General features: G+C 45.6%; 8 protein-coding genes and 1 non-coding gene across 9 annotated transcripts in view; 4 read left to right on the forward strand and 5 right to left on the reverse strand.

Moving 5' to 3' along the window:
* The window catches only part of LOC128714742 (putative uncharacterized protein DDB_G0291608), a 69,488-nt gene extending 66,202 nt beyond the window's left edge, over positions 1-3,286 (forward strand). Inside the window, exon 3 of the mRNA XM_053809622.1 lies at positions 2,159-3,286. Within this exon, the coding sequence (XP_053665597.1) occupies positions 2,159-3,215 (1,057 nt within the window). The 3' untranslated portion in view covers positions 3,216-3,286. The remainder of the gene's footprint in view (positions 1-2,158) is intronic.
* A 3,640-nt stretch (positions 3,287-6,926) lies between these two features.
* Trnav-cac (transfer RNA valine (anticodon CAC)) lies at positions 6,927-6,999 on the reverse strand. Its single transcript has one exon. It is a non-coding gene; the product is annotated as a tRNA-Val (tRNA).
* A 245-nt stretch (positions 7,000-7,244) lies between these two features.
* On the reverse strand, positions 7,245-8,383 carry LOC128713872 (28S ribosomal protein S35, mitochondrial). The gene is made up of 3 exons (XM_053808742.1): positions 8,260-8,383; positions 8,109-8,193; positions 7,245-8,040 (listed from the first exon to the last, which is right to left on the reverse strand). The coding sequence occupies exons 1-3, from the start codon at positions 8,381-8,383 to the stop codon at positions 7,245-7,247; spliced, it is 1,005 nt and encodes a 334-aa protein (XP_053664717.1).
* Positions 8,384-9,094: 711 nt separating this feature from the next.
* LOC128711192 (kinesin-like protein KIF18A) lies at positions 9,095-13,290 on the reverse strand. Its single transcript, XM_053806056.1, has 5 exons — positions 13,198-13,290; positions 11,828-13,123; positions 9,592-10,633; positions 9,396-9,518; positions 9,095-9,300 (listed from the first exon to the last, which is right to left on the reverse strand). Exons 1-5 carry the CDS (start codon positions 13,288-13,290, stop codon positions 9,095-9,097), a joined length of 2,760 nt encoding a protein of 919 aa, XP_053662031.1.
* On the forward strand, positions 10,805-11,626 carry LOC128711193 (ribosome-recycling factor, mitochondrial). The gene has a single exon (XM_053806057.1). It carries the CDS (start codon positions 10,805-10,807, stop codon positions 11,624-11,626), a length of 822 nt encoding a protein of 273 aa, XP_053662032.1.
* A 529-nt stretch (positions 13,291-13,819) lies between the features above and the next one.
* Positions 13,820-15,576, forward strand: LOC128713777 (lariat debranching enzyme). The gene is made up of 2 exons (XM_053808644.1): positions 13,820-14,016; positions 14,088-15,576. Exons 1-2 carry the CDS (start codon positions 13,820-13,822, stop codon positions 15,574-15,576), a joined length of 1,686 nt encoding a protein of 561 aa, XP_053664619.1.
* A 654-nt stretch (positions 15,577-16,230) lies between these two features.
* Positions 16,231-17,169, forward strand: LOC128713411 (mitochondrial thiamine pyrophosphate carrier-like). The gene has a single exon (XM_053808271.1). The coding sequence runs from the start codon at positions 16,231-16,233 to the stop codon at positions 17,167-17,169; it is 939 nt and encodes a 312-aa protein (XP_053664246.1).
* Positions 17,170-18,344: 1,175 nt separating this feature from the next.
* LOC128714911 (2-aminoethanethiol dioxygenase) lies at positions 18,345-19,130 on the reverse strand. The gene has a single exon (XM_053809791.1). The coding sequence runs from the start codon at positions 19,128-19,130 to the stop codon at positions 18,345-18,347; it is 786 nt and encodes a 261-aa protein (XP_053665766.1).
* Positions 19,131-20,292: 1,162 nt separating this feature from the next.
* On the reverse strand, positions 20,293-21,590 carry LOC128713487 (ribosome biogenesis regulatory protein homolog). The gene is made up of 4 exons (XM_053808347.1): positions 21,415-21,590; positions 20,854-21,340; positions 20,520-20,776; positions 20,293-20,446 (listed from the first exon to the last, which is right to left on the reverse strand). Exons 1-4 carry the CDS (start codon positions 21,561-21,563, stop codon positions 20,293-20,295), a joined length of 1,047 nt encoding a protein of 348 aa, XP_053664322.1. The 5' UTR covers positions 21,564-21,590.
* Between the last annotated feature and the right edge of the window lie 3,581 nt (positions 21,591-25,171).

Genomic DNA, 25,171 nt, shown 5'->3' on the forward strand with positions numbered 1-25,171 from the left:
GTTTTGTTCAGAACCATTCACTGCCCGTCCGGTGCTGGGTAGTCGAGCAATCTTTGCTGGACTTCAACTACATTAAAGTGGATCACATACATAAGAACGGAAAAAAGACATTAAGTGGAACACATTCGCTTGTATGTTACCGTAATTGCTATAATGGTAATGATCGTTTCGTTTCGATGCATGTTTCCGAATTGTATGCCATGATGAGATAATTCCACAAGCACGTAAAACGATGCATAACGCAAGATAATTAATAAACATTAGCTCAAATTAGGTGTGCTCAAACGGAGCTTGGGAAGAGCTTATAAACGAGCATTATAAGAACGAAGAATCGTTGGATTAAAATATTTCATTTTACCTCTCCATCTCTTTTTGGACCGCGCACACACAAGAGATGCAAACGAAGATCCGTAACTTTCTACACACTTTACAATCCATTCCGCCCAACTAATGACTTTAAGTGCCTGCCCGGCCACAGACCAAACCCGGAGGGGCCAACGCCCATTTTTATGCCCCAGCCGCCGGACCGGGAATGGTGTGTTTAAGAATAAATTTATTTCTTTGAAAAGTAAATTAGAAGCAATAGAGTGTGAGATGTGGAGATGTTGTTTTGTTATGCTTGTCGCTGTCGCACGTTTGCACGCGTCCAATATGGTTCTAATTTAAACCAATCAAAAGCGCGCGCTATGAGAGTCACGCTTCAGTTACAGGCGCGATTTTGTAGTATGTGATGCTCTTGTATGATTCCTTCGGACATTTGATTGGTCGCGATGCGCGGTCGGGGTGTGAGCCTTCTGGAGAGGGGTCGGGATATGACCGGAGGTAAATTGTGGGAAATAAAGATGCTTTGAAAGTATGCACTTGTAGTTGTGCCTGAGTGGTGTCATTTCGCTTTTCCAACATTGTGTAATGCGTTAGCAATTGGTGTTATGATCTGAAGATCCATGCTGTCATACCTTGGCGTTACGTCCAATACACCGAAAGGTTCGTGGATTAAATCTTATCGGCAGTAACTATCACCTTGAACATTACTAAAAACAAAACCATTACAGCATAAAGCACTATTAAGACATTATAATATTAAAATCACTTAGACGTGTGTGCTATCCAATGATCAGCAGATATGAGCGTTATATTGTCGAAAAGCTGTACTGAAGTAAAACAATCTTTTATTTTACTGCTGATTCTTATCAACCGGCGCAAAACTTCTTCAGTGTGGCGGTTTTGGAGAACTTCCGTCGCCGGACAAAGATTCATGAAAACTTCCGTCCGAGCAACATCCTTAGCGACCGCTGCACAGTTGTCTCTATGTGTGTCTCATACAATATGCCTCTACTGCATGAAACCGGTGGACGATTTGGTGTATTTTGCTCTTTCAGCATGAACTGAACTCGATTGGCGATTTCCGGCCTAAACGTAACTTGAACACTATGTACAAATGAAGGGGTATATCCCGTTTTGTAACGCATTCTCTTGGACATGGAACTTCACGCGAGCGATCTATCTTGTAGAAATCGACCCTAGGGGTTTGTTTGGAATCAACTTTGACACATGTTTTATCGTGAAGAGCATTCGGTGTCATTCTGCAGACATGACCGACCTTCCGAAGATATCCATCTTCCATCCATCGTGTCTGATTCATTAACCCTTCTGAGATCTTTCTTTATATTATAGAACTTATCTATTCTCTTTTAATATTTTCTGGGTCCAACATGCTTTCGAAACGTTTCCTTTCGAACTCATTCAAGAGCGGTTTTCGTGTACGGGACATATCTTTTTGAATACGGACGAATTCGCTTCGCGATAGCTATTTTGAGGTTAGAATTTTCTTCAGATTGGGAAGATCGTACCTTCTTCGCTACGCCAAGAAGAAACCGAATTTCTAAAGAAACCGATGAACATTTTTTCGTTGTAATCCATGTATTAAGCTAACGTAGTGGATGTTCGGAAGATACAAGAAATTGTTAATGACTAGAAAAGCAGAGATTCAACAATCATTAAGACTCTTTCGCCTCGGATTAGTTGAAGATGTTTAAAAACAAGTCATACAGAGTACTTGCAAGATTTCACATAGCCTTTAGCTTAATCTTCAACAAAACTTTTTCATTTGTGTTCTAATATCAATTTGTTTTCTTTTCTGTTTTCTTGCTTGTTGCAGTGATGATGAGACTAACCCAATGAACATTCTGCGGAAGCGGCAGCGTGAACAGCAAGAGGACGTAAAGGACGATCTGCACGCCTATCTCGACCTGCAGCAGATGGCAGTGGCGGCCCAAAACTCCCAAGCTCAACTCCACTACCAGCAGCACTTGAAGCTGCAGGGCCATGGTCCGTTCGGTGCACCGCCCGGTGCCGGCTTCCCGTCCGCCCACGATCCCATGTCTCTGCATCACCTGCAGCCACCGCACCCGCACCAGCGCGACCATCAGCTGCCGCCACCGCACAGTAATCAGCCGGGCGGTGGCGGTTCCTCGCAACCCGGTGGACCCGGCCAGCAGCAGGTGCCTCACTCGACGCCACTCGGCGCCAGCCATCACCATCATCACCCGTTCGGGCGAGGCGGAATGCCGGGTTCGGCCGGTGGTGGCCACCATCAGCATCATCATCCCCACGTACCGGGCGGTGCGTCCGGTAGTGCGGCTGCGGCCGCTCTACAGCACGGTGCGGGTGGTGGCGCCGGTTCCGGTCACCCGCATCATCACCAGCAACCGACACCGGTCGAGTCGCCGATACCGGCCGCCATGTCCAACGTGGAGGTGTCGTACGGTTTGCCGAAGCGAGCCCGCGTCAGCTACGACGGCGATGAAGCCTCGCTGTCCAACTTTAACCTCAACCGCACGGTCAAGTATCAGAACAATCTGGAACATCAGGCCCACCTGGACGAGCACGGTGCGTACGGACTGTACGTGGGCGAAGTGCTGCGCAAGCTACCGGAACGAATATCCTCGCTAACCTCGCTCAAGATCATGCAGCTGCTGTACGAGGCCCAGGTGCAGTCATTCGATGCCGCCCCGCCCGCCACCCCAAAACCTTCCTCCCAGTCGAAGGTTGGCAACGGCGAACAGCAGAGCAATGGTACGGTGGGCGGTGGAGCGGGAGCGGCCACTTCTTCCTCCGGCAGCCTTCCGAACGGTGGTGGCGCCACCAGTGTCGCCTCGTCCGAGGGTGGCCGCCAGTCGACGGAGAGCGCAGAATCGATGAGCAACAAGGACTAGGCCATAGCCCTCCCGTCCACTGCCGCTTGCCCACCACCTACCCCGTCGTCGGCGTCCCTGGTGCACTGGTGGTAGTGAACGTAGGTCGGCCCATTTTACTCAGCCCTCCCATCAAGGCTTTTCCATGATGTACCGGGAGGAAAGAAAAGGAACAATCCATGTTCCGCACATTGGAGGCAAACGCGCGCGCGCCCGCAGCTATTATTTCTGTCATCATCAACGTCATCCAGCTACACGTCCGTTCCACATTGAACGCTCCCAAACCCCATCACCCACTAATTGTAATGATAATGTAGCTAAAATATTACTAGGCAGTGTTTAGTTTCGTTTTGTGTAGTTATAATTGTACTTTCTAAAGTAAAAAGTTTACTTTTTATATGAGCGGGACGACTCGAAACGCCCGGGCAACAGCAGAAAAGTGGGCACACGGGGACGTATCGTTCAAATTGTGCTAGCCATCTCCATTCATCCAGTCATTTTGCATAAATGTCCTATGCGCCCCCTTCTCCCAGTCGGCCGGTTTCGGTGCTGTGGAAGTACCCAAAGCTGAGCTCTGTGTGTTTTTTTTTTTTGTAGAACAACAAATGTTTCCTTCCGCAAGTACTGGATGGCTTAGTTCATCTAGCGCTCGCTAGATGTCGCCATCAGTGTTTTTGTTTCTGTTGCATTTTATTTTGCAGTTCGTGCAACCGGATTTTAGCGTGTAATACCTAATGGACGATCAGATTTAGAAGCGCTCGAAGTGCTTTATTCCCACACAAAGGAAATACATCTATATTTCTCAAGGAATGATGAACAAAAATATTGGACTTTTAAGCTTCTCTCCCTTCGCGCGAGGGCGTATCATGTTTCACCTTCCCGTTCGAATGTTTATAGCAGCGGGGTGTGGAATGAATGTGCAAACGCAGTCAATGCAGTAGTTGCACGCTTTTGCATTTGCGTGTGCAACGAAGGGCCAACTGTTTTGCGAACCTCATTTAAAGCGTTGGTCAGAGCACACACACACACACCCAGCGTACAAGATCGCACAAGCTGTTTGGAGAGCGGTGGTGGGGCCTTTGTGGGGCTGTGTTTGCATTGTATAACTTCGAGCGAATTATATAAATATGAATATAAACCAAGAAAACCAATCATACCTTTTCTGTCCTAGGTTTAGCCAACGAGTAATGTATGTTGAAGGCAAAACTGTAAGCATTATTATAACTCGAAACTATGGAAGCAGAATGTGTGTTTGTAGAGCAAAGAAGAGAGAGAGAGCGAGAGAGATAGTTCGATAGTGTGGTTTAGTTTGGAAGATAAGAGTTGAAGGAAGTGTACGGTAGGCTCAGCAGAAGGAATATGCGTATGCTTTGCGAGAAGGCGAACAAATAGATGAAACAAAGAAAAACACTAAACAGCAAACGTAATACAATAAATGTTTCAAAACATCATAAAGCATGCTGTTTTGGTGTGTAGTTACTTATACTTACGTTGCGGTATTAAGTTTCTCTCTAATATCACAAAATCAGATGAACACTGACCATAAAAACACATGATAAGATAATTCACTTTGAGGATTGAGTGAGAATGGTAAGAGTGGAGCATTTATTCTTGCTTTATCATTTACCATGCATAAAATCAAATATTAAATATTGTACACCGTCGTGATGGAATGAAAGTTTATTGTCAATTAATATTGACACATAGCGACAAACTTGTTATTTACTCAGCTATCTCTATCACGCTGGCTGTGATAATGAATCTGAAAGCGAGTTTCGCCTTCTGTAAACAATTGTTAAATGCCAGAGCATGGTAGTTACCAGAACAGTCCTTTCTTACAAGGATGAGCCATTCTCTTTACAACTGGCGTTGCAATATGTCGTACAGGCAGAACAAAACTTCGAGAGTATTTCCGGAGCATGATCAAGATGGTAATGTTGCATTGTGTTGTCCGTTGAACTAGAACAAGAGGGATAGTTTATCTGGCGTTTTGTTGTGGAGTAACATCGGAAATAGCGTAGAATTCCATAACAGTTTTTTTAAACCACAAATGATTCTTCCCGTCAAGCGAATCCGCGATCGGTAAACGCTACTGTCCGCTAGAGGGCGCAACTACGAAAGTCGTTTGTGTTTAATGGTAAACATACAATAAACCACGTGGAAAAAGCCTTCGCTACGCCACTTATAGAGCTATTTTTTGGTTCAATTATTTAGTCAGCAATGACAACATTCAAGATCTTCCATGAACAAAGGTATCATTCCTCTTCTGGTGCTGCTGATGCTCGTTAGCGACGTTAAGATACTGGTAAAGCTGATCGAGTATGTGTTCATCACGTCCATCGCGAAGTCCAGCCGGTGTTGAAGTTCCTGCAGCAATTCGATCCACGTTCTGCGCACGCACAAGCGGCAGCTTGACTTTCTCTACCAAACCCAACACCGCGTTGATGAGACATACGAGAAATGACACCGTGCCAAGCATCAGCACAGGATGCAGCAGTACGAAAAGTTGCAGTCCCAGTAGTCCATGCTGCTGCTGGTGATGATAGGGCGGATACAGCGCGCTAGTATCCAAGATCTCCGCAAGTACGTTGCTATGGTGTTGCTGTTGATGGGGATGATGTGGGTGTGGTTTCCACTCCCATTTTCCGCTACTGCCATGGTTATAGTACAGCTGTGGATGTGCCCCCCAGTGTGTTGTGTCATCTCCGCCATGGTGCCACTCGCCGTAGCTATCGTAGTAGCGTCCCGGTGTTAGCAAAGATCTGTTGGGGTCCTCTTCCGTCGCCACAGTTGCAGGTGAGTAGCGAGTCCGGCGTGGCATGTCATTCGACGAACGCTTCCGGGCGGGAACCGTCGGTAACAAAGTGGTCACAAACGATGAGCTGCCTCCGTGGTCTTGTTTCTGGCCGCTAGAAGTTGCTTTTAACTGAACGAGTAAACGATTGTTGTAATCCGAGTGTGCAACCATCTCATACGGCGAAGGTGGTTCAGTGCTGAGCAACGGTTCAGGTACGGGAAGTTGCTGCTCGTTTGAGGTTTTAACAATAGCCATCGTTGATTCACCATCACTAGGAGCAAAATCACCAACAACACTGGAGAGTAACAATCCGCTCAAAAACATGACTACCAAAGCGATGGAGTCTTTTCCACCTCCAGGAACAGAAGAAGAACACATCATCAACGCTTTCGTACACTACACCTGGCCAAACAGAACTAGTCTTCCTCAACGAAGATCACTCCATTTTATAACTGTCTCTGGATCTGCTGTCTTTTGTCAACAAGCTCCACATGGTCACGGATCAATTACGGCCCATTCGCTTAAAGAATAGATCCTACTAAATGTACGCCTTGACAGGTGCATGACAACGTTTCAGCACAGCTTACACCGGGATGCATTGTGAATGGAATAGGAAGAAAGCCGACGGACAAAAGCATGCTGCTGCAAGTGGAATTGGAAAATAAGAGTGAAATTCCGCCATTTTATGGCATTAATCTGGCTCATGTGCTAATGTAGGTCATTTTTAAAAACTTCCTATTACGAATATGAATCACTGAGATCAAGTAGGTTAAATGATCTCGTGAGCGAGGAAGATTTTAACGGTAGAAAAGAGATGAAAGATGCTAAAAAAATGTTTACTCCAGTAAGGAATTACCAAATTCCATAAAGAATTGCAATTAACTTTCGTTTTTTTTTTAATTTTCTCCAGCAATAGAAAAAAAAAGAAAAAAACCTGTTTCCGCCCGGGTTCGAACCGGGGACCTTCTGCGTGTGAAGCAGACGTGATAACCGCTACACTACGGAAACGCTTGCGGGTTGCTGCGTAATATCTCATTTTGAAGCGGCACTCTTTTTGTCTCTTTTACTCGCGTGCTGAGTATCCTTTACTCCATTACTCTAGCGATTATTAACCAACCTTCAATCAAAATCAAAATCAAAATGATAAGTATATTAAACTTAAAACTGTTTGGTTACGATAAATTTCTTTTATTATCATTACATCTTCTCGCTCTCTCTCTCTCTTACTCTCTTACTCACTATCCGCGAAAGTATTACTTCGCACCCTCACTCAATCCTAACAAGCCTAACGTTTGTTCCTTATATTTGTTTAAATTATACTCGTTTTCACCTTCGTTGAACAGCTTGGAGACCGCGTCTGCGTACGCTTCCGGCACCTGTACCCACCCGCTGTCACCCTCCTTCCGGTCCCAATTGAGCGTCGCTTCGGCATTACGCTTGCTGCGACTCGTCTCGAACTCGAAATACTCCATGTCGGCCTCGCTCTTGGTCGCTTCCCACGGTTCCACCGTGTTCGATTCGTGATAGAGCGCGATCAGCAAATAGATCGCATAATCGTAGTTCTGCTTTTTCAATGGACACCGGTCGGTTACGATCGTAAGCAGATCCGTTTCGGGATCGTATCGCTCACCGACCAACCGCAAAAGCTTATCCTTCGCGTGCCGGTCGAGCTGCAACACATCAAGCGCCAGCTGTACCGTCACAATGCGGGACAATGGATTTCTGATGGTTGGCAGGGCGTGACAGTAATCAGACGTGACGCAAGTCATCGGGAAGTGTGCCCGCATTTTCTCCTCCGTCTCGAGCCCCTTTGGCCATGGAGTGCAGAATTGTTTCAGCGCTTCGCACTGTCGCTTGATCACGGGCGGCGTCAGATGCAGAAAATTCGGAATCTTCATCAGCTCCGCGTTGGCAAACTTGCCCGGTGCCATTTGGTTGCGTTTCGAGACGTATCCCTGACGTATCGGAAGCGGTACAACGGACGGGTTGAAGGACCGTGGTCCTGGCCATACGGCACCCCAATCCTGGTCCGTTGCCATCTGCTGTGATCTGGTGATGCAAACAAATGTTTGCTAATGATTACACTCCCAAAACGACAAGTCATAATATGGACTTACCGAGGTGGTGGTACATCCGGACGGATAGCTTTCCGGCGAGTTAGTCGCTGAGACTTTGTTTGCTTTAAGTTTAAAACACGAAATTCTGCAACAAAAAAAGCACAGGTGGTCATTGAAATGGTTTGCACTAGAGCCTTACAGCCATACAAACCTTCTTCCTCGACACCGGTGCGGGAACCTTCTTCCTGCAAACGAGTCGATTGCAGCCGGTAGCCAACCGTTTGTATCGTTCTGTTCCACAACGGCAGTGGTCCCCATCGTGCAAACAAAGCCATTTTATGAATTGTGAGTTGTTTCTTTCAACTGTAAGCCACTTCTGAGCAATAATCCCGGCACCGGTTGCCGGAGAGCGAACCGTAGGTGCTTTTGTTGTTGATTTCGATTACCTCATGAGCAGTGCTGTTTTTCATGCTGAATGTCAGAATGACATTTTGGCTGAAGGCATAATCTGACGACAGATCGAACTTAACGAAGCAACGCAAAATTGCATCTTTTTCGGATCTTTCAAAATAATGCATTCTCCAACAGTGCGGTTCGTTTGCATTTTATTCAAATTCTGTGTGTACATATATAATTTTTCAAATGCCCACAGCGCTTTCTATCTTCGAAACTGGGCGCTGGCTGACCGTCTTAAACTAGTCATATAAGATCGTTCTGAGTGTATTGCCTTAAAAATACATTTGCTTGGAGACTACCTTCATTTTTTATTTTAACCACACAAACTGTCGAGTTCTAAAACGTTCAACGTCCACGTCGACGGTTTTGTTTAACCCATCTGGTTAGGCAGTCTCCCATCCGCCCGCTTTAGCTAAGATACAAATACAAAATATATAACAGTGAGGATCGCACCATGCATCGTACGTGTGCAATAAAGCCGTAAATACAATATAATCCATAAATAAATGTGTTCTGTCGTGGGATCCTTCTGCCTTCTGGATCAGCCACACCTTGTGCATTCAGCCACGCTAATATCGCCACAATAGACCCTATTTCTTTACAATACCCATCAACCGGTTGTGGCGATTTCGGTCACTGTCAGATTCAAAGTTGTTGTTGGCTGTTCGCATGGTCGGTGGTTTTGACGCTACTGAAGAGCTACTACTACTGCCACTGGTACCACTTGACGATCCTGTAGCGTCCTTTGCTTTCATCATTCTGTATCGATTGATGACGGAACTAGCGGAAGCATTTGCTAAATAGTAAGAATTCAGAAAACGATAGTTTTGATTAGTTTCAGCCAGGGTCTATTGCCATTCGTACACCTTTCAGTGCGTTCATCCTACTAACTTCGATTGTTTGTTCGGTTCACCGAGCGGGGGCTCTTTCCGATGCGTTTTGGGCTCTTTTTGCGGTTTTCCTTACTAACTGAAAGGGTCATTTTGCCGCCCTTCATAGACGCACGACGAAGCACTGGAAAAGATACACTCAACATGCGTTAGTTTCGGCAACATCCTCTTTTTCTATTGTCTTGTTCTTATATTACCTTTGTCCAGCACATGGGGATCCACGTTCGATTCTACGAGAACATTGGAAAACAATGAATCCGTTTCCGAGTCTTTGGCCGAAACGATATCGAAGGTAGAATTTGCAATATTACCGATACCATTCGATTCATCCGATGTGTCTGATTTGTTCTCATCTAGGCTAGTGCCAGAAGTTGGCATTTTCTTCCTTACAAGTGCACTCGTGCCAAGACCATTGTTCACGACCAGTCGCGGCACTTTCAATCGTTGTGCGGCTCCTATTCCCGCTGTAGCCTTCGACTGCTTTGTCGGTGTTCGGCGGGACATTATGGGTCGCGTCGCACCTCCGGCCGTAGTGGTCTTGAACGAAATCGATCGACTTACAGTTTTCGGTTTCTTGAAAACATTCCTATCCACGCTGCTTTCCGTTTCACTGTCCGGCACCGTTGAGTAGGGTTCGGATTCCGATTCACTACCATCATTCAGTTTCACCCGTTTGTTAGTTCCACCGGTGGCCCTCGTTAATGTTGCTACATTTTCTGGCGGGAAGTCAACGGCATCCTCGGAACAGTCGGACAAGTTGGCAATATCGTCAAGGCTGTTCGTACTGAGATCAATGTCGTTGCGATCTTGCTGACAATCGTCATCGAAAAAGGTAACTCCGCGCTGACGTTGATTCAGTTTCACCAAGCGCTTTAACTTTTCCAGCGTTACATTGTCCAACCGGTCCATGTTCCGGAGCAGCAGATAGTTCTGCTGTATAATGTCTCCGCTCAGCAACATAATGTTTTGCCATAGTTTGTTCTCCTGGTCGTATGTGAATGACATCTGCATCACGTGATCCTTCCAAAGCGTTGCTGTAACCGCTTCGATTTCTGCTTCTTTACCACTGAGATATCCTTTCAACACGGTGGCAAGTTCGCTTTGCATTACCTCCTCCCGAAGGGCGTTTCGATTGCGTCGGGCATGACGAAGTCGTTCCCTCCAGCGTGATTTATCGCCCTGTTGGTTTGCAACCTGCTTACCACAACGATCAATAGAAGCTTCCAGCTTTGCAATGTCCTGCAATTAAAAGCAACAGTTACGATTAACGATCATTTCAAATTTGACAGCTGACAGACAATCATTTCCAAAACAAAACTCAGCGGATGCAGTAGACGTTGTTCCAAAACACAGCATCCCGCGCTCATTACGGGAAGCTAGATAAACATTTAATCCTTTCGTTTACATAAAATGTTGCGAATAACTACACTGTTCCGGGCAGCTAGCTTTAAAGCACTGGCAACTAATGGTAGTGACATTGTTTGTGCCTCCACAAAATGTATTCCAGCAAATAGAACCATCTGCACAGCGGTACAAAACATTCGGTTTAACATGCCGGTAGCAGCACCGATTGTTTTCGGTACACAGCTACCAGTTAGACACTATGCAAAGGGAAAGGATAAAAAGAAGGACAAAAAGGGTGCCCCAGCGAAGGTACAAATAAATGAGGAGCAACTAGCCAATCTAATCGACCTGGAAGGTTTGCGAACGCAGATGGAAAAAAGTCTCACCACCATGAAGGATGATTACGTGAAAAACCTCTCCCTGCGCTCTACAACCGGTTCCATCGAAACGTTGCGCATCACGTACGAGGGCAAGGACTATCAGCTGCAGGAACTAGGACAAGTAGTACGTAAAAACCCCAAAACCCTCGTCGTTAATTTGGTCTCGTTTCCACAAACCATCCCGGTCGTGCTGCAAGCAATCCAGCGCAGCGGCATGAACCTAAACCCGCAACAGGACGGTACAACGCTGTTCATACCGGTGCCGAAGGTAACGCGCGAACATCGCGAAGGTTTGGCGAAGAATGCCAAGGTGCTGTTCATCAAATGTCGTGATCGCATTAAGGATGCTCAGAACCAATCGATCAAGAAGCTAAAAAAACAAACAACCGTATCGGAGGATGATGCTTTTCAGGCGCAGACCCAAATCACGGCCATCGCAGATACCTTCGTGAAGGAGGCGGAAAAGTTAATGGAACTGAAGCAGTCCGAGCTGCTGGGAGATAAATGATGAAAGCTTGTTTAGCTTCTCGAAAGTGATGGTATAAAAATATCGGTAAAAGCGATGCCAAGTCGAATAAAGCAAATGATAGCGTTAATTTGAGTTCCTCTTCTTCTCGGACTAAAGATCTACTAGGGTATGCCCATCGCAACTGGACCTAATTTTACCACCCAGCCTGTTCATCGGAATTATCGTTTTAGAAAAACTTACCTCATTTAGGTGACTTCCATCGAGCGTCACGACCCGGGCAATGGATTCGGCCTGTTCCTTCAACTTAACGCGCATGTTTATCAGCTTTTCCTTGCTCTTCAATGCGATCAGGCGTTCGAGTGCCTCGCGCATACTGGCGTAGCAGCTGTCTATACGTGAAATCCACGTGTTCAGCAACGTTTCGTTTATCACCGGTGATTCAACAACAGTTTGAGCCTTTTTCCGAAGTTGCTCCTCCAGATCGGCCACCTTTGCCTTCAGCCGCTCGATCTCCTCCGCCTGTTCGTTCACCTTCTTGACCAGGAACTCCTTCGGCACGTTCGAAGGAACAATATTTTGACGAACAGTGGTGCGAATTTTTTTGGCACGAGAGGCGTACTTCAGCGTGTTGTAGGTGTCGTCGTAAGTTAGGGAGGACGGCGAAATGTTTGCTATCATAACGGTCTGACAATTCCCCCCTAAACTGTCCTTTAAGATGCGTGTGAGGTTTGAATCCCGGTAAGGGATATGCTTTAACCCATCCGCCAGCTTGTTTATGCAGTTTCCGAGCGCTAGCAAGGATTTGTTGATATTGGCACCCTCCTTAAACCGAATCCCAATGCCCTTAGTGCTAGCTGCACGTTCGCTGCCAGCCAGATCGATCATAGACAACTTCACTGTTCGTTTTTGCCCTGTTTTCTTTTCCACCATTCGAATGTGAACCTGAAATATCGCATGGCTGCGGCTACTTTCCGCATTTGCGTCTGTTGGATGCTGGGTTCGATTGCGGTTGCCTAATGCTAATAGTTCCAATAGTTCGGTGGCACTGTGGATCTGCTTTAGTACCAACCCGCTCACCACAACACCGTTAGCGTCCTCACGCAGCTTTAGAGGACCACTTTTAGTAAGTAGGTTCATCACCAACTCATTGTAGACTTCCAGATAGGAGATGCCAATATCAAACTTGCGGAGCTCGTTCAATGACTCGATATGACGGAACAGTTCCTTCATGGTCAGAAACGTAATACCCGGACAATCGCTGCTGCCCAGCATGGTGTGTGTTTTGCCCGCACCGGTCGCACCGTACACAAACACCGAGCAATTGTAGCCATTCATTACGGACTGCACGAGAGGCTTCATACACACCTCGTATATATCATTATTTGTGGACGTATTGTCGAACACATCGTCGTATTCCATGGTCAGCTTCTTCTTCACGCGCTTCGTTATATCACGGTGCGTTTGTTTGACACCGTGGAAGAAAAATTCGTCCTCATCTTCATCCGGATCGAACATGAGGGTGGATTTATCCAGCACCTAGGGAGAGTGGACCAATCACGCATTAGCACAAAAGCACTATGCCTCATTCATTAAATCACCGTTTCGCTTACCTTGATAATATTTCGAGGGTTTTTCTCCAGTTCCTGCTCGTTGAACGGACGTACACGTACCGCAACACGAATTTTCCGTGAATCGACGGTCATCTTGTATGCGTTTACTACCTTTTCCGCCGCAGAAAGCCAATCGAACCACAGCTGCGGATGTGTACGACTCGGCAGCAATCCCTTGAGTGTCGCTGCTCTCCACAAACGATGTATACTTGGATTTAACACACGTTTTACCTGATCACCCGATTTTCACTGTTTATGCTATGATTCAAGCGAATCGCAGTTTTCCGTATGCGGTTGGCGTCATCTCGAGCTAATACAAATTTCCGTTGACAGTTTGTAGTTCAACGACTAACTGTTCGAATGCGAGGTGTGCCCACTGTGCGAGATACGGTCAAAATTGCCTACTGTGATGAAATTCGAGCAGTATTAGCTCGAAAAAACACACACATTTGGTCCGGTGAAAAGTTTACAGTAAATTCTGTGGCAACCAAGATTCATACGGCGTATCTTGCGTGACAATCAAATGTTTTTCTTCCGTGTTTCACTGCCGGTCAACTAAACAACAAGCCTCGAGCGGCAGCATTTCGAGTAACGTAGGACTGTAAAAAAAACGTGATTTATAATGAAAATAGCCATAGAAGGTTGCGCTCATGGTGAGCTGGAAAAGATATACGATCTGATCGAATCCATACAGCAGGAGCAAAACATTACGGTTGATCTGTTAATATGCTGTGGCGATTTTCAATCAACGCGCAACTTACAGGATTTGCAGTGTATGGCTGTGCCGCAGAAACATTTGGATATGTGTAGTTTCTACAAGTAGGTAATGAGATTTTTAGTTAACCGATTGACCTGTTTCATACCCCGTTTTTCTTTTATGCCCCCAACAGGTACTACAGCGGCGAAAAGAAAGCCCCTATCTTAACGATCTTTATCGGAGGCAACCATGAAGCGTCCAACTATCTGCAGGAGTTACCCTACGGTGGATGGGTAGCGCCAAACATTTTCTACCTTGGCTATGCGGGCGTTGTCGATTGCAACGGCGTTCGAATCGGTGGCATTTCAGGCATCTACAAGGGGCACGACTTTCTGAAGGGTCGTTTTGAATTTCCACCCTACGATGAGGCGAGCAAGCGAAGTGTTTACCATCAGCGTCAGATCGACGTGTTTCGTTTGAAACAATTATCGCCGACGGTCGATGTGATGCTATCGCATGATTGGCCCCGTGCCATCACCAACCACGGTAACGAGGCGCAACTGCTGCGCTTTAAGCCAGCGTTCCGGGAGGACATTGAGACTAACAGGCTGGGCAGTGCACCGTGCGAAGATTTGCTACAGAAGCTACAACCACCGTACTGGTTTGCGGCCCATTTGCACTGCAAATTTGCAGCCCTGGTACCACATTCCAAGGAGAAATCGACGAAATTTTTAGCCCTGGACAAATGTCTTCCGAAAAGACGGTTTTTGCAGATTCTGGACGTTGCTACGAAGTTGGACGGCAACAGGGTGAAAGATGGCAATGTGTCACCCATACGGTTGAAGTATGATCTCGAATGGTTGACAATATTGAACCTTACGAACCATCTAATAAGCATCCGGAGCTCGAACGGTTACATGCCCGGTGAGGGAACCGAGGAGCGATTTAACTTCACACCTTCCGAGGAGGAAAAGGCGAAAGTGTTGGAACGGTTCGACAATGATCTCACTATTCCGGATAATTTTGTTCGCATAGCCGAATCATATCAACCGGACGAAAAGGGTACGATGGATATGCGATCGGTTGAGCAACCGCGAGCGTTTTTAAACCCCCAGACAACTTTCTTTTGTGACAAGCTAAACATTGATGATCCGCTACGGCTTGCAATGCTCATGACGGGCCACAAGCTTAATACGTCCACTTATGTCGATCCACAAGCAGAACAAGAAGGAACCACTAAGGAATCGTCAAGACTTTCTAATGCAGATGAACTTGATGTCGGCGATGATGAAGATGAGGAGCAAGAGAAAGATCGAAAGCAAGAATCGGGAGATGCACAAAATACGTCTGAACATCCCCAGACACCAGTACAAGCGAAACTATCGCTTTCTTCTCTTTTGCCACAACCGAAATGGAGACAACAGGATTCACACGATTCTGACCTTTCGACAACGTTTAACGATTCCACACCGAACTGCAGTGCCACAAGCAATCCAACTCCACAGAAAATGGCCGACGATAGTACATGCATCCTTTCGGAATCCGGTCTCGCAGTGGACGATCTTAATTTGTCCAGCCCACGAACACTAACGGAAACGGAAGCTAACGAACAGGAAAATCCACCCGTCAAGAAGTTCAAACGGAGAAATCAAACGATCTACACAAAGGACGAGAGCGATTGAGCTTAGGTAAAATCAAGATCAGACAGATCAAGTTAAAGAAGGATTTAATTTAAAATAGCAAAAAAGCATGAGAGAAAATTACAACTAGTTTGGCGTAAACAGGTCGGAAAAAAAGAATAAATCGTTTTGAAATTAAGAAAAACATGCACAAGAAAATTTATTTGATTGTCGCCCAAACAGCTGTGTTCAGTCCTCCAAGAAGGACATTCCAGCATTGCACTTGCCATGTGTTGTGGCTGGTTTCCGCACGCCGATCAAGTAAGCGTGTGAGCGAAGAGCTCAGACTAAGGGTCAGAAAGAGATCGAATGAAAACAAACGATACCCAATGTTTACTCGGATCGCAACTGATTGTGTCATTCGTCGTTATCGCATTTTTGCTGGAAATACGTACACGTACAATTGCAAACGTTGTTGCCCAGAAAACAGAAAATTAGCCGCGTGCTGTCTTCGTACTACGCAGAAGGGCAATCAAAAAGGGTAGACGCAAAAAAGAGCAATAAACCAACGATCCACTGATGATGGTAAGCAAGGTCAGCACAGTTACGCATCCGCACCGATAGTCGTCATCTGAAACGGGCGCAACGGTGATGTAACGCCAGTTTTGGAACGGAACCCGAAAACAATTCGATCAACACATCACATCACCACACCGGATGGACCGTGAAAAGCACAGTGACGCCCGGTACGCCGGACTGGCCGGTGGGTTAACTGGCTGCATAACACGCTTCATCTGTCAGCCGCTCGATGTGCTCAAGATTCGGCTCCAGCTGCAGGTGGAACCGATAAAGACCGGCTCTACCCAATCCAAGTATCGCTCGATCGCACAAACGGTCGCCTGCATCTATCGCGAGGAAGGACTGCTCGCCTTCTGGAAGGGCCACAACCCGGCGCAGGTACTGTCGCTCGTGTACGGTGTGGCACAGTTTTCCTTCTACGAACGGTTCAACCGAATATTGCGCGATATTCCGCTGCTGGACGGGCACGATCAGGGACGACAGTTTCTGTGCGGCGCATGCAGTGGCTCGTTTGCGGCGCTCACTATCATGCCGCTGGACGTGATACGAACGAGGCTCGTTTCACAGGACCCCGGTCGGGGCTATCGGAACGCACTTCAGGGATTGGGATCGATCTACCGCCACGAAGGTGTCCGTGGACTGTACCGTGGTGTAGGTCCAGCCATGTTACAGATCGCTCCACTCGCCGGTGGTCAGTTTATGTTTTACAATCTGTTCGGTACGATCGTGAAGCGTGTGGAAGGATTGCCACCCGAAGCACAGCTACCTTCCGGTGAACTGTTTGTCTGCGGTGGATTGGCCGGATTCTGTACCAAGCTACTCGTGTATCCGCTGGATTTGACGAAGAAACGACTACAGATACAGGGATTTGCACAGAGCCGGCAAACATTCGGGCAACACTTTGTCTGCCGCCATATGATTCACTGTCTGGTACAGGTCGGACAGGGCGAAGGCCTGCGGGGACTGTACAAAGGGCTGCTGCCATCGTTGCTAAAGGCCGGCTGCACATCGGCCTTTTACTTTACCATCTACGACACTCTGCTGCTGCTGTTCAACAGCGAAAAAAGCTTTAAATAATGTAAATATAAATGTTACTATTTCAACAAAATGGCCTTGCGTTTTTTTTTCGGTGTGTAAAACGAATTCATTGAGAGTTGGTCATCACGTTAGCCGCACACTTATCCGGTGCTACAACTCCTGGGGCGATCTTGATCAGCTGCAAGTGTCCATTGAAACGGTCTCTGGGGCACGTATCGACCCCATCACTCCAACTCAATTACCACGGCTGCTATCTTCAAGGGGATGACCAAAAAGGACTACGGGGTGGGTCGCCATCCGGTGTCATTCTAATGCGCCATATCTGAACATCAATTATGCTGTCGGAGTTGACCTTTGATCCAAGATAGGCGAAATTTTGGACGACTTCATTAAAGATATCGATGACCATCACCATCACCTGACATGTGACGTTGACCATTGTCATTCGTACTAGTCCGGTAAGCTTGGCCGACATTCAAAAGGAGAGACGGAAAGGATGAAGCTTTTCCAAGATTAGCCACACGGCGAAGATCTGCTCAATGGTTAATTTTCCGTTTCGTGCTTTGTTTTCCAACTATCTCTTCTACACATGGGACAAGTCGATCTGGCAGAGTTCGGGCAAATATCGTGTAGACGGTTTTAAACACCATAAAAGCCCTGTGAATGCTGCGCTCTAACTGATCTTCCTTTTCGTATATGGGTGAGGACAAGATTCTTATCACAAAGCATCGCGATTCACTATCACATACCTCAATAATAATGTGATAGTACTCCTCTATTTTTTTTTATCAAATCGGCCACTATTCCTCTAACACAAAAACGCGCACCTTAAATTCTTTATGAGCATTAGCCGTAAGAAATAAAATTTGGTTTTATTTAACATTATAGCTTGCAGTTGCATGGTTATCCTTTCTCTACAGCTCGACACTACACATACGTTACTATAATGAAGTGCAAAAAAGTGTTTATGGAGGTTGGTCGAAACAACCATCCCTTTCCTAGCTGGACCTGAGGGCACTCTTTCGGTGCATCCTGAGGGATACCTTCCTACACTATTCTAGTACGGAAATACAAAACAAAACAACACATTAATGAAAAAAGAGGAAACTCAACGATACTATTAACACAGTAAAACGGGAGCATCGAAGCAATCCGAGCAATGTGTACTACTTTAAAATCGGTTCTGGGTACACCGATCCACCGGGAAACGGTTCCTAAACGTTTACATCCGACGTGGTGCTACCCTCCGGATGGTACATAAACTCCGGTGTGATGTAATGCACCGTATCACAGTAGTAGTGTTCCGGGTTGGGGATCGTCTCCAGCACGTACCGGGGTCGCTCATCTTCCTGGGCGGACGGTGTGTTTGGGCCACCGAATCCGAGCGGTTCCATTTCGGCCAAATGGCGCGGTACGGGCACCTTCCGGTAGAAGAAATACTGCGGCTGACTAGAAAGATTGTACGGCGGGCTCAGTATGTCGAAGAATGCCGCCGGTCCACCAATCGCCGTTATTTCGTGAAAGTTACGCTCGGTCGGCGTTAACACGGCACAGTCTCCGGCCGCCGAGCTGATAATCTTTTCCGGCTCTGCAACGACCAGCACGTGTCGCCGCAGTGTCCCATCCTTCGGTTCAACCGTGTCCCGTCGGGCGAGCTCACTGTAGCTGCAGATTTGCACCGCACCGGACACGACCCTTAGCAGCCCGTGCATCTGTGGGTGGTCGTGCAACGGCATGGTGTAGTTTTCCCGCAGCACAAACACCGACATCGCGAACCGATTGTTCTCGAACACACCGACATAGGTGCAGGGTGCTTTGGATGGTTGCTGGAACGTTTCCGTGGCAACGAGCGACGGTTCCAGACCGATGTCCGCTAGTGTAAGCTGACTGACTAGACGGTGCAGTGCGTGCAGGTTGGTGGCAAACTTGGCATCGGACGCACTCGTGTGCTCGAACGTGGCCCAAGCCTGTCGGAATACGCGTGCAAATAGCGTACTCATCGTGGGAAGTTGTACTGTAGTTAATGTTTTCTTCACCACACTGTTAACGCCACAACAATGCGCTATTTAGCTGGAACGAGGAACCTACCACGACTAGATAAGTCTAGACGAAACACCAGTACACATTCCTTCGTTAAAAGATCACTTGCATGGTCGATCCGGTTCCGATGGTACTGCTCATTTGCTGCTCAAGGGACTTTAAACCAGCTTCAATCCGTTCTTGCTCTCCGGTAGCAGTTGACTCTGGGACTAGAATTCCGGAATACTTCGGTAATGCGACGGCTCCTAATTACCGACACCACCAGTGCATATCCGTAACAGTTCTTTCTCTATAATCGGTAGAATCGGTGGCACAAAGTACTTCCCTAACCGATAACACGATAACAACGAATCCGTGCTCCTACGTTCGATCCGGACAATGCCGAAACATATTTTTGCTTCCTTCAAGCAACAACGGTGTGGGTTCTGTTTTGCCTACTGTTTTTTTTTTCTGCTGTCTGTTCTGCTACGAAGGTCCCATTTCTTTGACAATCGACTGACAGGTGTAGAATGCAGCGAACAACGCACGGATTTGCTTTGCTTGCTCCGTTTCGATGTGTTGCCGTGTTTGGCCGGTTCGTATGCTCAATGCGGACTTCTGTATTCGCACGAAATCAATGCAACTCGCACGGAAGTTTATTCGCCCATCCGAGATTGAAGCAACAACGCTATTTACGTTATTGATTGGCACTCGATGTATGGCCCCCGGAGTTGCTGCTTACCCAGCTGGCTAGGATACAAACGTCCTTCACCTACTACGATGCAGCACGGAATAAATTAGGCATGTTGTGTTCTCCCGTTCCTAAAGCCCAATGACGCAATATCAGTAGAAAAAGAAAGGAAAGGTGTTCTCACTGTGGATCGATATTTTGCATGCACTTTTTCTTAATTTGGCAACGTTTTCGGAAATGTCTTTAATCACCATCACACTTTTTTCCCACATTGGAACGGTATTGGGGTGAAATGTTTCATGTTTTTTTTTTATTCCTAACTTCACGTGCACAATAACTTCTTTTTCTGCACGGGTATCACCGAGCAAGAGTTTACCGATATTTAATATAAATGTTATATATTCAATTATATCAAATGTATTTTTACCATTATCCAGCCAAACGCCACCCCTCTAACGACGTTTCCGACCGACGGCCCGCTTGTTGTGATTCCGTTTGCCTTGACCGCCCTTTGGCTTCTTGCGGCTAAAGCCTTTCGTTTTCTTTCCACCCTTCTTTGCTGCCTTCTTCCTCGGACCATCGTCATTTGGCTCTTCCGCTTCGCGTCTGTAAGTATCATAAGGAAGAATGTTTGATAAACACCCCTGTAACTAGACTCTCAATGCAAACGGGTACGTACTCTGCTCGTGCTTCTGATTTCTGCAACGAAATCGCCCGATCGATGTCGATCTTCGGCTTCTTGTTCAACACCTTGGTCGCAATTTCCATATTGCGCCGTTTTTCGCCGGCAATCGACGAGGTCTTCTTCCGACGCTTTTCACCCGGCATCAGCTCCTTCACACCGATGCCGCGGGCCTGTTTCTCGTTTGGCAACGATTCTTGGAATACTCCCACCGAAGCTGTCGATGCTTTAACGATGTTGGACGCAGTAATGAGCTGGCCGGGAGAAGGTTTTTATTTGTTAACGTTAATTGCTTTATAAGTTTATCCGTCTTTTTTAAATTAAAGCTTACCTGTTTTGCGGATGCCGACTCGGGACCTACGAAACCTGTCCGGGGTGTAGCGATTTTCTTTGCCCGAGCAATGTTCTTCATACGGGCCACTTCATTCTTAGCCACACGCTCGATGCGTAGATCTCGTTTCTCCTTGAACATGTCCCGGTAGGGATCGTTCTGTGGTACCTCCAACACCCAATCCTTCTCCTTTTCCGCCTTATACCGTTGGTACCCGTACGTCGGCACCCATTTGTCTAAAACCGTATCGTACACCTTCTTCTCACGGGGACGCTTTTTGATGCCCTTCTTTTTGGCAAACTCTTCCCACTTGGTGAGCGGTTTCGGGACGGGTAGTTTGCGGGCACGTGGCAACGGTGCCTTCGGTGGTGGTAGCTTAGCAACGATCGATTCATCAACTCGCTCGGTCGGCAGTTGCCAGATACTGTTAATCAGTAGCTGCACATTGTCACGGGTCAAATCTAGCACATACTTTTCACGATCCACTCTGTAGGAAAGGGAAAAAGTGTTAACATTAAATGATTTGGACATATTTCACAATCGATGTTTAGGATAACGCACTTCATCTGATCCTCGTCGAAGTAGTTCGGATCGCTCACCATCATGTGGCCCACGTCGACCGTCGGTTCCAGCGGCTTTTCTACCGTGATCGGTTTGTACTTTTGCAGATTTTGCTGCTGTTTCTCTAGCACCTCCTTTACGATATCCATGGCAAGAGCCGTGGGAGAAAAACTATTACAAAATATAAATTATACGCCACTAGCCCGGTAAACACGTTTTCAAAGTTTACCACCAACGGGAGCTGTCAAAATACAGCCTGTTTTTTACCTGCCGCGACTGGCACGTTTATATATTCGAGTTTGAAACTACACCGTTCACGAATAGACAACAGTGTGGTATGCGCTTTGCCTAATGAACCCTTGAAGGGACCGTATCGAATTTTCCGATAGTTAATCGAAGTTTTGTAATTATGAAGAAGCAGCAATCTATCAAATGAAGGAAGCAATTCTATCCTGCATTCTGTTTTCTTCATCTTTTGAAAAGTTTTCTTCGTAGGTACAAAAGTTCCACAATTCGTTGATCAAATGTTTCGCACATTAAGGTTTGTGCTATTCAAAGTAAATAGTTTCTAGCAGGTCCTACAATCTCGTCTAATCATGGAATCTTCAAGGAATTTGTCAATAAGACAAACAATCACATGTCATCAAGGTTTAACAGTAAATCACAACGATTTTTTTACCAATATCGCTTCATTGCGCTCGCTCCCTTTGTTGAAAAGAGCGTGTTTGTTTCATGTTTGTTTTATTTGCTTTATGGTGTGTGTTTCGTTTTTCTTCTGTTAGTTAGCTTAAATTGTAATCGCTGCTTATTACGGCTACTATTCGCTGGTTTAGCAAATGTCTTGCAATCTTGTTTCTTTTTTTTTTGTTACCTTTATCAATTGCCTTTAAACCATTGTTTTTTTAACGTCCGGTTCCCGATGGTGGCCCTATCTGTGTCCTTACAAGATATATACGTACGATAGCGCGCTTTGCTTACAGTCTAGTGAATCGCTTCGATTTCATCAGCATTGTGTTTTCCTTTTCCTTCATTCCGTTTTTATTGTTTGAGTTTTTTTTTTCTCTCAATTGGTTGTTTTGTCTCCTTTCGCTCTCTTTATATCCACCTCTTTTCATGCTTGCTTTATCACCCCACTGTAAATCATAACGTAAATCGCTTGTTCTATTATATTTGCCAAAGAGAGTATGGTAATTATGATTGTATATTAGTTTCTAGTGAAGGGGGAGCCTTTTTTTTACTGTCAACCGCTTTCTATGCTTTTAAGCCATTGCAATTAGTAACATGAATGGACCTTCCTAAACCTTTCCTAAATTTCGAATATGAGCGTTTGTGTGGCGATGTAACGACTGCTTTGCTTTGGGTAAAACAAAACAAAAAGCGATGGGTTATTACTTGTGCAACACGTATGCGAACACTGGCACACGGCTAGTGTGTTGTACATTGAATATGCAGAACCATTAATCACCGAAGGAGGAGATCGTTGTTTGTTGGGCGAAATATGGAAATATGAGTGAACCTCTCAGAACCATCTCGCATTGCTTCAGATAAATAATATAAATGATCGTCTCGAAACCTTCCGGATTGAAAGTCCGGCAGGGACGGGAGAGGGCTTACAACCGAAAGCTAAGACCACCTCTCTATCACCTCATTACCATCACCACCACCACACCACCACCACCGTCGTTGCAGTCGTGTAGCTATTTGTGAGGGTGCGTAAAAAGATAAGAAACGTACGAGGATAAGGAGTGGTCGAGAACGGAGACACTTGGCTGTATATACTACTAATTATGGCAACACTAGAGCACTAAGAGCTTATTACGTCTTTGTTATGCTACATCTTTGATATCATCCTTTTTTTCCTCTCTTTTGCAAACCGGGCACTGTTTTGGCCCTTCTTTAAATCGATTCTACTTTATAACCCCGGGGTAGGCGCTCATTCTAAACTTCCGCTTTATATGCTATTTTCATATAGTTTCATATGCCTATTATGTTCCTGTTGTTAGTTTTGTATACTGGTGTTTTATGTTGATACACTATTCCGGTTGCAGTTTCCCCTCCTCTGTTCTGTTTACTATTGATTGGTTGAGGGTTAACGCTACCATGTGTTTGCAGATGGGTGTAAGTGTGTGGGTTTTTATTATTGTTTCCGAGCCTGTTTCTACCAACCGCTTACATGCTACCTTTTCGAACGGTACCGATTAAGAAACTTAAGCCAAATGAACTCCACATTGCACGTTACAGATGCATGTCAATTCGATTACACGTTGATGCCGTTCCACTAGGAAAATAATACGTACACGATAAGGAAAAAAAACAGTGGAATCAATTTCCTTCTACGCGCAGCAGCAGACGCGTATTTGTTCACTTACTTTCCAAGAAATGAAAAAAAAACATTCGCATCACGCTGTAAAGGCAAATAATGCACTCCAACAGGTGTTGTATACCGTCCATCTCATCCTAGGCAATAGTAGTAGCAGTAGTAGTAATAGTAATTAGTAATTAGTAGTTTGCAATAGTAGGTAGTAGTATATTATTCGCTGCTGCTGCTGCTACTGCTGTGTTGTGGTACTTTAGTTTTGCTTTCTGTTTTTAACGTTTGCATAGATTTCAATTGGTTTTCTTCCTCAAAGCTTAATGCTTTCGCCTTCATCTCACGGCTTACAGTTTAGCTCATTGTTTCAATTACAATTAATCCTTTGTTTCCGCATTTTCAAGATCAACCGATGACTGCCTCCGTAGTTCTATTTTTGCTATTACGTAATACGCGCACGTGCTATTCCTAGTACCTTTCAATGTTTCCTTCACTAGTCTGTACGTTAGTTTTTTTTTCATCTCTTTTTCATACAAAACATATATTCGTGTATATAAACGACTTATCAGTTAACGTTGTGTTTTGTTTCTTTCTCTCCCTCTCTCACGCTTAGTGTTACTATTTTGTGGAGTTCCCTCCTCCTCCTCTCTCTCTCTCTCTCTCTCTCTGCTTATGCTTTTAGAGCTAGAGTTACCCTTATTTACGTTTACTTTTTGTGTCATTTTCTTCAGCAATTACACATTATTTTCCCCGTCGTTATACAGTAGCAGTAGTTTTCGCTCCTCTCGCTTACACCTAACTCTCTTAACTGCATTCATTAGGAAAATTGTTTTCAAAAGGGACCACCGAAAACCAGAAACAAAACGAACTATTTTATTTTGCCCAATCTGCCTAACAAATATAGATTGTGCCTTTTGTTTGTTTGTTTGTGTTTAGAATAATCCAGATATTGTTACCAACTGCATGCCTTTACCGAATCATCCAGCATCTGTATGTTAACAAACACTTAATTTACGAAAAACTTTGCCGACAAATTAATTTTGCGCAAAAAGGAATTTCCATTCGAACTAAACAAACAGTACAGACAATTTACGCTACACTTCGACTACCTACAAAAAAAAAGAATTCCCCCAAATGATGGAATCGGACATAGTCCAGACGCTGTTCATATCTATCCTCGCGCGCTGGAGAAAAGCACGCCGAGCAACAAAAAGTAGTGAAACGCACGTTTATGTGCTAAATATTATAATAGGACGTTTTTCGGCGTTTTTTAACCACTATGGGGAACCAAGTACGTTGTAAGAATGAACAGTATGAAGGAAGGCATTTTTTAAGCTGATTGTAGTACACACACGGTCGCCATATTCAACGATGGTAGGTGGTTGTTGTTGCTTAAATAATTACTGAGAATGCTTTCAACGTGTCGTGCGCACACTTTGCTCTAAG

Source organism: Anopheles marshallii, chromosome 3 (genome assembly GCF_943734725.1).
Source record: "Anopheles marshallii chromosome 3, idAnoMarsDA_429_01, whole genome shotgun sequence".
In the NCBI taxonomy this organism is placed as follows: domain Eukaryota; kingdom Metazoa; phylum Arthropoda; class Insecta; order Diptera; family Culicidae; genus Anopheles; species Anopheles marshallii.